Below are 9,871 nucleotides of genomic sequence, written 5' to 3'. Positions count from 1 at the left end.
TAATGGCATAGCACAACAGCGTTGTGCAGGACGGCATCACAGAACACACAGCGTCAGCCCTTGTCACCTGCTGCGTAGGTCAGCAGATAGCCACACTGGGTTCCACTTATCTCAGCTAAAAAAAAAGAGAAGCAGTTCCAGTATGCACGCGATCACCAGACTGACGCTCATCGCCTGGCCAAACGAATTCTGGTGTCAGTTGCGTGATGCATGGCAGAGTCAGGATTTGGCGTAAGCTGCTTGACTATATCCTGCCTAATTGTGGTGGCATAATGGTGTGGGAAACATTTTCCAGGCCTGCATTAGGCCCCTAGATCCCATATTTAGCCACTTTTCAACGCTTTTGTGTTATCACCAGCATTAAGATAAGACACACCGGTGCTTAATCCTGGCCAAACTCTTAACACATTGCTCCAGGTGTACTTTAAACCGCTTTTATATATAGTTCTCTTTTATTTAACTTCTAAATTGTGCATTAAATAATTTAAGATTATAAAACATTTCAAATAATATCGAAAGACAAGCAACACAATCAGTGTCACCCCAAAAATAAAAAATAAATCTTTATAAAAGTATCCCTGAGAAATAAAAAGACCTGGTGTTGCTCAGTCGGCCAGATGTCCGTGTTTGTGCGTACAACCAGAGACAGGTGTGCTCCAGTAAGCAAAGGCACAACATGGAGGACACCAGGTTTGGTTTTGGAGGTGTGTTGGTAGCGTCAGACGGTTGGATTGAGTACTTTATTGACCACTGCGATGCAAGCGATGCCCTTTCCATTCACGACAGTCTGCCGACAAACGCCTGTCAATGCAGCAGGATGTGTACCACTCAAACAGGAATGAACACTTCTCCTACACAAGGTGGCACGTCACCATTTAAAAAGTTCTACTTATTGTTGTAAATGCATACGTGAAGGTGAGCTTGGGGCAACATGAATTCAGAGAAAGGAGAATGGCATTTGTCCACTTCATATTTACTGTGCATTCAAATAAACGTGTTATGGCTGGTAAGCAGTGAATGCAGTGATTTTATTCACATCCAACATTCTTTACCGAGCTGGGATCCACACACCAGCTGATTTGGTCCCTTTGATGGCGGTATTTCTTTCAGGAGAGGGAAAAAAAAGCAGCACAAACTTAAAACACAAAGTGGTCTTCTCATACACACACGCACAAATACACACTTAACGCGCGCGCATACACAGCCGCTGGCCAACTCCACACATCCCTCCCCAAGTTACTCAAGCAAAAGATAAATATTCAACTTCAACTACCCAGCAGTCACTGGTGTTCCGGCTTTGTACAGTATTTATACCTGCATAATATAGTTATATAGATTTATACTTTAGATGAAATAAAATGTATTAAATACGCTTAAGGGAAAAATACACTTGTAATGGGAGAAACCACTGCTTACACTGATTGTTATGGACTGTAAACTTTTAAAGCAGCCAATGATTGATAGCTCAAGTTCATGGAGACTGCAGCATTGACGATGGCTAGGGTAGCCTGATTGTTCCCCCTCCGTCTCTCCAGCCTCGTTCTCACCTCCTAGACCCCACTGAGATGTCGGCTCAGGAGACCCCCAAGAATCCCTCTCACCCAGCCCTCTTCTCCCTCGGTCGACCTTGTCTCCCACCAGTGGCTTGGAGCTGGACACAGTACATGGCACGTGGAGGACAGCTCTACATGGCTGTGGACGTGAACATGGAAACTGGGGGGCTGGAGTGTTTGAGGAGGGGTGAGATGGCCCGCTCTTCAACCCCCCCCCACCCCCCATTTCGCGGGTGCCGGCCAATGAGTAGGGAGCGCGGGCTGTGAAACAGGAAGTGGTCCCAATGTCCTTCACACCATGAATTCATTGTTGCCGTACAAAACCAGCTGCTGGGATAAGTCGGGTGGGTCCCTGCTGTGGCCTGCGCTGTCCCGAGAGTGTCTCAGGGGTGCGATCTTGGACCCCTTCAATTTCTGTTTGCCTTTCTCCGGGTTGAAGGTGCCTCGGCTGGTGAACTGTGACCTCTCCTCAAAAAGCCCCTCCAGTTCAGCCGCAGAGGCACAGTCTACGCTGTCGCAGCGAGGAGGCTGGGTCCCGGGGAAGCCTGGGGTGACGAGGGCGGGTGACTTGAAGCGGCGGGCCGTCACTGCGGATGAGGTGGGCGGGTGTAGGTGGGCGGAGGAAGAGTGGGAGGAAATAGTGGAACCGGAGTCCACTGAGTCCAGGGAATCCGCCTGTCGGCGTAGGTTGTGACGTCGGTAGCTCTTCCCCTCTGACTTCTTGGGTCGGGTGGCGGCGGACGGCACAGGGCCGCATCTCTCTGAACGGTGACAGGAAAGGTTCATCTGACCATGGTGCAATGCTAGGACAAGGCCTCAACTCGAAAGACATCATCATTTCAGAAAGAGAGACATTTCCAATCAGATGGGTTCAAGCCTACCGGAGAAGTCTGAGGTGGCTCCTTCCGAGTCCACGTTGAGATTCTCTGAGCTGCCGATGGAGGCCTCTGAATCCAGGGTCTCGTCGTCTGAAGCCCGAGGCTCTAAGGTCAGCATCTCAAAGGTCAGCTCCTCTCTGCGTGGACAATTATGAACGTTAAGCCGGTCAAGATTTCTCATGTGACGTGTGCCAGTGCGCCCGCACGCACACACACACACACACAAGCTTGTTTTTATATCCTCATTGGGACCGGGGAAAAAATTGCTTGCTCCCTTGCCCTAATCTTAACCTTAAACCTAACCTTAACCAAACCCTAATTGAAACCTAACCTTAACCTCAATAAAGTAAAAATGTATGCCTCACTGAGGGAAAAACACATCTTTGAGCGCGGTAACATACTTCTCCTTCTGCAGGCTCTCGATCTGCTCTGTCAGCACCCTCTCTTCCTGCTGCATGGCCACCTGCTGGTGCTCCGGAACCTCAGGCTCCAGACCCGCCAGCGCCTCCTCAACACCGCCCTCACACGTCGCCACATCCGCCGCCAGTGGTAGCCGCGGGCTAACCGGGGGGGAGGGTGTGTGGTGGTAGCTGAACCGCCGGACGTGGCCCTTGCCCTGAAAAAAGACCAAAATCAGTCAGTCAGGGGAAGGTCAGTGTTACGTTATGTTAGCTTGGGCTAATGCCGCTAACTTGTGAGGCCACTTCCACCACCTTACATTTACACCATAAATCACCAGCACATGCATACTTTCAAAAACTTTCAATGCATCATTTTAATTGAAACAACATGTTTTGGCGCATGCTACCCACTCACAAATGACCCCATAGTTTCCCTTCGGAACCCACAACGACGCCTGAGACATGTGCCTCCCCTCTCACACATGCAGTCCAACCACCAGTGGCCATAACCGACACCCAATGACAAAATAATGTTGGATGCTGTGCGACATGGGTTACCTTTTTGGCTGAGTTTGGCTGCGTGGTACAAGGAATGGAGAAGCAAAAGAGAATATGCAAGTGAAAATGAAGCCAAAGGCACTGGAGAGTATGTCTCACAAAGCCTCCATATCCATAAGCTCTATTGGGATCGTGAGGACAGTAATTTCCTCCTGTAATTGAAGTGTAAAACCCTACTGGTACACTTTCTCCGACATGCTCTGTAAACCAACAGTCTAAAAATAGCTGCACAAAGCTTGTTAAGCAGATGGTAAATATTGAAAAAAACACCGAGTAGATGGATGTTTTTAATGACAAGACAACATGTATGTATGGAACAGGTTAAGTCTTTGTTAAAGGTGATTGAATCGTATCACTACGGTCAGAAATCCCTGGCAATGAAGGGTTTGTTTCATACGCCACAGCAGTTTAACAACAAATGCCTGATTACAATAAAGCACGTCAATGTCTTAATCTTTCCTCCCTGAGAGACAGTTAGAGTCAGATACACAAAGAGGTGGAGGGAAAGACAGAAACAGAGGATTGTGCACGTCAGAGAAAGAAAGAAAGAAAGAAAGAAAGAAGAGGAAGAAAAAAAAGAGGCAGAGTACGGAGTTAGAAATACAGTAAGGGAAAGAGAGATGTGGATCAGACCAAGGCGAAGAGGTGACATGTTGTGAGGATGGAGGAGACCGGGCAGAACCTCTCATGATGTACACAGCCACAGCTAAACGGCCAAGAGGAGGATGACTATGACTAGGCAGGGCTGGGTTACAGGGAGAGGGATACATACCGGGACTGTACTGCGGGCTATGGTCATAAATCTAACGGCAACTAGTACAGGTTTCTGGATGAGGACGGGAAAGCCGGGGAAAGAGAAAGGAAGGGGGGTGACAGGATTGAGAGATGAGAAAACCGGGGTTAGTGAGAGAAAGAGGACGCTCAAGGTAAGTGTCTTAACACAACTGGTGAGCTACTTTGGAGGGTCAATGTTCCCGCGAGGGGGAGTTTGTCAAAACAACTATGGGATCTGAAGTCTGTCAAATACAGCCCGGACGCGCTGAGGTGGGCCGCTGAGAAACATTGACCTCACCATTGACCTCCGGATGAGGGTCAGCCTGCACTTGGCTTTGTTTTCCGCAAACTCCAGACTGTTGATGTCCTTCAGCCGGGCCTTGTACTTGTTCATCTGCTCCACAATGATCAGCTCCACACACCTAGGACGGGAGAAGGCATTGTTGCGTTGGGCCATCATCCGTAACGCTAAATGTAAACAGCAGCTGCTGTAGTGGGGCCTTACGCGGTGGTCTTCCCGATATCCTGGACACTCTGCAGGGGATCGATTGTGTCAGGGCAGCGCAGGATGCAGGGAGCAAAGACGATGGCCAGGGCGTTGGCCGACATACGGTTGGTGTCCTCCTGCCCAGCAATCCTGGAGGACAGACAGGTGCACACATATTTACATACGCACATAATGGATCCGTTTGTGGAGGTGTGTGTTCTGACTTCTCATCACAGGCTTAACAGCTAGGACATTTCACAAACTGGACATCTCTTGTATGTCACACGTGTGGGTGTGGCACAGGTTCTGGAGTTTAAGCGAGTGCGGTGGACCGGGCAGAAAGGTTACCTGACCAGGTGGAAGAACAGCCGTTCCAGGGTGTTGAGGTGAGTTCTACTGAGCTGGTCGATTATTGAGTACACCCCTCGAATGACCTCCTTCTTGTCCTGCATGCCTGCCAACACATTCACCACCAACACATTGATTACGTCTTCCATACGTTTTCATTCAGTCTTTGATAATCATCTAAAATAAATGATCCCGTTGTTGGTCGGCGACAGTCAAAAACATATGTTCAGTGTCCATCAGTGAAGTTATATTGATATAAAGCTGTTAGAAATGGGCCGTTTCGTATAGTGGTTGTAATAATTAGCATGTCAAGGGAGAGAGAAATTATATTATTTATTGCAGCATTAGAAAGTCTTGTTCATGAGGTTATGGACCTGCTCTTCCGTACACAACCTCAATCTCATCTCAGTCAGTCTCTTCTCACTGCAATGTTGGTTACAAGCTGATATATACATTGAAGGGTGTGTCTACCTAGCAAAGATCAGGTTTCCAAGACAGTAACCCCCATGCCAAATGGTCAGTAACCCCCATGCCAAATGTTCAATGTAAAACAATCCTGGGGTTAGTAGAGCGCAACCTACAGAGAGATAATCTAAACAGAGAGGTTTCTGTTGTTCTCATTATCTAGGCACATTCACCTACAATGAAACGTACATTCACATTGTAATTGTTAATGCTCAGATTCCACAAAGCCAATAAAACAAGGGTATTATGTAATCAAAAATGAAGCGACGAGAAAAACTAAGGGTATTTACACATGGCGCGGAGAAACTCCTCATACAGTTCAAAGGTCATGAGTGGATTGGGCAGGTCACGGAGCCACTGCTTGAAGACACTGGCAATGACGTGAATGTTGTAGTCGTCCAGGTTCATGCTGTTCACGTCTGCGTGGACGAATGAAAACCATTTGGGAGTGAGACAAGCAGCCCATGCTGAAGTGTAGCTTTAGCCACTGCATTTGCATTTCATTCGAAATGCAATTAACCAAAGTTCCGCCCATGGGCCCTGTTAACATGTTTACAGTACCTGTGTCTAGGCCCTGCTTGAGCTCTTTGATCTTATTGGTGGAGCCAGACTTCCTGTAGATGCCCTCTGTGTAGAGGCCGTGCATCTCAATGTAGTTGATGAGCTTCTCCACCACCAGAGGCACTGTCCTCTCCTCGTTGGTCAGACGGGACACCTCCACGCCAAACTGCCTGGACGACAGCTCTGGGTTGTACTGCTCATGCGCACGCACAGACACACAGACGCACGTACGCACATACACACACGTATAAGCACACGATCACAGTGCATGGTCTCACGCACACACTGATGTAAGCATGCGACGCACACACACTCCTTAACTGCTTCCGCCAAAAATAAATGATCATCTATGGTGAACTAGTATACAGTAGGTATTATAGACAGTTATAATTGGTATAGGTAGTGACGTTAGTTATACTAATAGTAACTTATACTTGGTATGAGTAGCCTCACCTTTTTGCTGCATTTAGTAGTCATCCTCAGGCAGCACTTTCGGTGGCAGGCGTAGCGACACACTGGATAGACACAGCCGGAGAAGGGCAAGTTAGCGCCATTTTCCATGGAAAAACAGTTCCTCCGCATAGTTACCAAGGAGCAGAGAACAAACAGTTCATGGCAGCCCGCTAGCTAACTGACTACAGGGCTTTCCAACTGAACACAATCTGATTACCCGGAGGGAAGGAGGCGGGGCCAAAGCTCCTAGGGTCGGCCGGAGGGCCGAGGAGGACGCGCACAGCGACAACAGTGTGTGTGTGTGTGTGTGTGTAAACTCACATTTGCAGACGCAGGCTTTGTCCATCATCCAGATGAGAGAGGAGCAGTACTCGCAGTAAGTGGGGATGCTGTACTGGGTGGCCTTGAAGATGTGGCCATTGTGCTCCTCCACCTGTAGGGGGCGGCGGAGAGGCATAAAGAGTCAAGGAGAGTTCACCCTGACATTTTAATTGGTGTCCACGTTCCAGTCTATTCTCGTTGCTATTTTTCCCCCCAGTTTTTTTTCTTGAAAGGACAAAGGGTAACATGACTAGCTGTTAATGTAACAGGACTGAGGCCTAGTGGTCAAGAGTGTTAGGCTCTTTTGAGCAAGGCACTACACCCCAATTGATCCGGTAAGTTGTTATTAATAAGTGTATCTGATTAGTAATTTTACCAATTTTACTACTTAGTCAAATGTAAATATGTTTCAAGTTGAGACTCAGCGGTATGACAACATAGGCCATGAGCAACAACAGATGTTGTGTATTAGCGGTAAGAAAAAGAATGGAATTGCAGTGATCATGAATGTGCTTCAATCTGCTACAATTTGATGGTTGTGGGACCAAAAGAGTCAAACAGTTTAGCCTTCTACTTCAAAGCTGTAAGCTGTTGCATAATTAATCATTGACTGGCTAGCATATCCTCCTCAGTGGCATGACATCACCCTCTATAAGGAAAGAGCAAGAATGTTTTTGAGTTGGATTTTTCTCCATTTAATGCTTTGGTAACAAATACATGTACATGAGTCAAAGTCCTCACTTAAATATAAACAGGACATTAAAAACAAGATATGTACTGGACAGTTGGGAATGTCACCAGCCCCAGGATGTTTTCTGAAAGTCTGGTGACATCCCTGCAGTACGGTTACATTAAGGTAAGTCAATCTTGTACCAAAATGTTTGACAACTAGTTTATAAATTGAAAGTGCACTCACAATGTCGGCATCCTTTTTCCTCCTCTTCTTGCGTTCAGGTTTCGGGACCTGCTGGGGAAAAGCAGCAACATATAAGACAACTGACAACAAACAGATATTGTAATATCATGGTAGCTTACACACAAGTGAGAAATGTAAACAGACGTTTAAATTATTTTGTCCAGCAGACTTTTTTGCAAAGAGGTTTAGTAGCTATAGTAGCTATAGTAGGGCTTCATGTGACCTATAACATTATTAAATTAGCCACTTGGGTGTTGGATGCAGTTAGCACAGGCAGCTAACCCATTTAACCAGGCAATTGTAGTTGTGCCTGAAAACAAGCACACACTTCAAAGCTACCAACATTACCGCTCGCCTGACTAAACCATGGCTTTAAGTACTAACATTATCTCTAGCCTGACTATATCATGGCTTTAGGTACCAACATTACTTCTAGCTTGACTAAACCATGATTTTAGGTGCCAACATTAACTCTAGCCTGACTAAACCATGGCTTTAGGTACCAACATTACTTCTAGCTTGGCTAAACCATGGCTTTAGGCACCAACATTACCTCTAGCCTGACTAAACCATGGTTTTAGGTACCAACATTACCTCTAGCCTGACTAAACCATGGCTTTAGGTACCAACATTACTTCTTTCTTGACTAAACCATGGCTTTAGGTACCAACATTACTTCTTTCTTGACTAAACCATGGCTTTAGGTACCAACTTTACTGTTTCCCACCAAAAAAACAAGGCTTTTGCTAACACAATGAATGCTAACCCACCAAACACAATCATTCCACACTCACACAGCATGTACTGTGGGGTGGTGCCCACTCAGCAACCAACAATTCACCAGACAGAAGTTCAGCAAAGTGGAGACGCGGAGGTGGTACCTTGCTGATGGTGTTGTCCATTGGCTTGTACTCCGTCATGAACTCATCAAGAAAGATTTTGAACGTGTTCACCCACACCTTGACGGGTGACTCGCTCCAATCCCTCTGTTCGAGACGCATGGTCTTTTCCAGGATCTGTTCAAACAGGGCGTACAGGTCCTTGTAGCGGATACTTTTCCCGTCATCCATCTGGAGAGCAGGAGCAGAAGACAGACCACATTCAAACAAACGTACCAGGAACTGCCAGTACGCAAATACGTACATTTAAGGGACGCTATTGCGGCTATAGTGTACTGCAACTACTGCCATGCGAATGCCTAGCACTGAGGGGTTCTAACGCGCCGGGAGTACAACAGTGCTCACCGCCAGGGCAGTAGAGTAGGAGTTGAATATGTTGAGGCGGAACTCCTTCAAGGCCTTCTTGAACACCACATCCACCATGGTATCTTTCTTCCCGCCATCCTCGGCCTCCAGGTCATTGATCTTAATAATGAGAACAAAAACAGTGAAGAACTCGGTGATAAAAGCATCCTCTAGGGCGCCAGGGCACTGGAGCGAAATGAAGCAGGCCCGAGGCCGGACACTGCTAAACTTAACAGCTAAATCATTTTAATTCAAGATGTTTAACGTTATTGGGAGGCAACCTGAAAGCTCTGTTTGTAATAACTGTGTGCGTGTTGTACCTTTTTCATAAGGAAGTCGTTCATGCTTCTGTAGTCGTTGGCACAGGTGAGAATCTGCAGTGCGTCATTCCCCCACTGGGCCGGCTCCAGGGCAACATTGCTGATCTTGACACTGCGCCGCCTCTTGACTTTGGGTGAGGGCTCCTTGTTTTCCTTGAACTCCTTAGCCCCGTGCTCCAGAGTCAGGTCCGGGCTACGAGGCGGGGACATGTACTCCTGTCCTGCTGGGAAGCATGGGGAAGGAATGGAGGCGGGTTTTAGACAGACCAGGAAGGAGCGTAGTAAGTGATAACAATGGCATTTTGCGTAAACCTTCTGGGCTCCGTTAAAATCCGGCACAATTCAAAGTCCTCTTCCTGGAGCTAAACCTGCTGAGCCCCACATGCCCTCCACCCACCTTCTCCAAGCAGCGGGCCTGTGTCTCCGTAGTCCCCGTCCATGGAATCTCCTCCGCAGATCAGCTTCTCTCTGGACAGTTTCTTCTCACCTTGCTTGGTCTTGCCCCAGAAACGCATCTTGCCACGAACCCTGATGGATTAAAATAACAGGAGCTAACAGCTTGAGACAGTCTGCGATCCACGTTGTATTATCC

The 9,871-nt window shown here is 47.4% G+C and overlaps 1 protein-coding gene across 6 annotated transcripts in view; it reads right to left on the bottom strand.

Annotated features, from left to right (window-relative positions):
* Positions 1-1,007: 1,007 nt before the first annotated feature.
* Positions 1,008-9,871, bottom strand: part of myo9aa (myosin IXAa) — a 108,236-nt gene continuing 99,372 nt past the window's right edge. For 4 of the 6 annotated variants that reach the window (XM_034296099.1, XM_010875645.3, XM_010875705.3 and 1 more), the window contains 17 exons: positions 9,677-9,807; positions 9,280-9,503; positions 8,960-9,079; positions 8,597-8,785; positions 7,716-7,766; positions 6,800-6,911; positions 6,479-6,540; positions 6,026-6,218; positions 5,755-5,883; positions 5,000-5,105; positions 4,670-4,801; positions 4,463-4,586; positions 4,163-4,216; positions 3,391-3,408; positions 2,833-3,047; positions 2,435-2,568; positions 1,008-2,314 (listed from right to left, as the gene is read on the bottom strand). In XM_034296099.1, coding sequence (XP_034151990.1) covers positions 1,845-2,314; positions 2,435-2,568; positions 2,833-3,047; positions 3,391-3,408; positions 4,163-4,216; positions 4,463-4,586; positions 4,670-4,801; positions 5,000-5,105; positions 5,755-5,883; positions 6,026-6,218; positions 6,479-6,540; positions 6,800-6,911; positions 7,716-7,766; positions 8,597-8,785; positions 8,960-9,079; positions 9,280-9,503; positions 9,677-9,807 — 2,464 coding nt within the window. In that variant the 3' untranslated portion in view covers positions 1,008-1,844. The remainder of the gene's footprint in view (positions 2,315-2,434; positions 2,569-2,832; positions 3,048-3,390; positions 3,409-4,162; positions 4,217-4,462; positions 4,587-4,669; positions 4,802-4,999; positions 5,106-5,754; positions 5,884-6,025; positions 6,219-6,478; positions 6,541-6,799; positions 6,912-7,715; positions 7,767-8,596; positions 8,786-8,959; positions 9,080-9,279; positions 9,504-9,676; positions 9,808-9,871) is intronic. The other 2 variants (XM_010875662.3, XM_010875697.3) reach the window with 2 other exon arrangements.

Source organism: Esox lucius, chromosome 2 (assembly GCF_011004845.1).
Source record: "Esox lucius isolate fEsoLuc1 chromosome 2, fEsoLuc1.pri, whole genome shotgun sequence".
Taxonomy (NCBI): Eukaryota; Metazoa; Chordata; class Actinopteri; order Esociformes; family Esocidae; genus Esox; species Esox lucius.
Note: the sequence above shows the minus strand (reverse complement) of the source record. Positions and strands in the feature narration are given on the sequence as shown.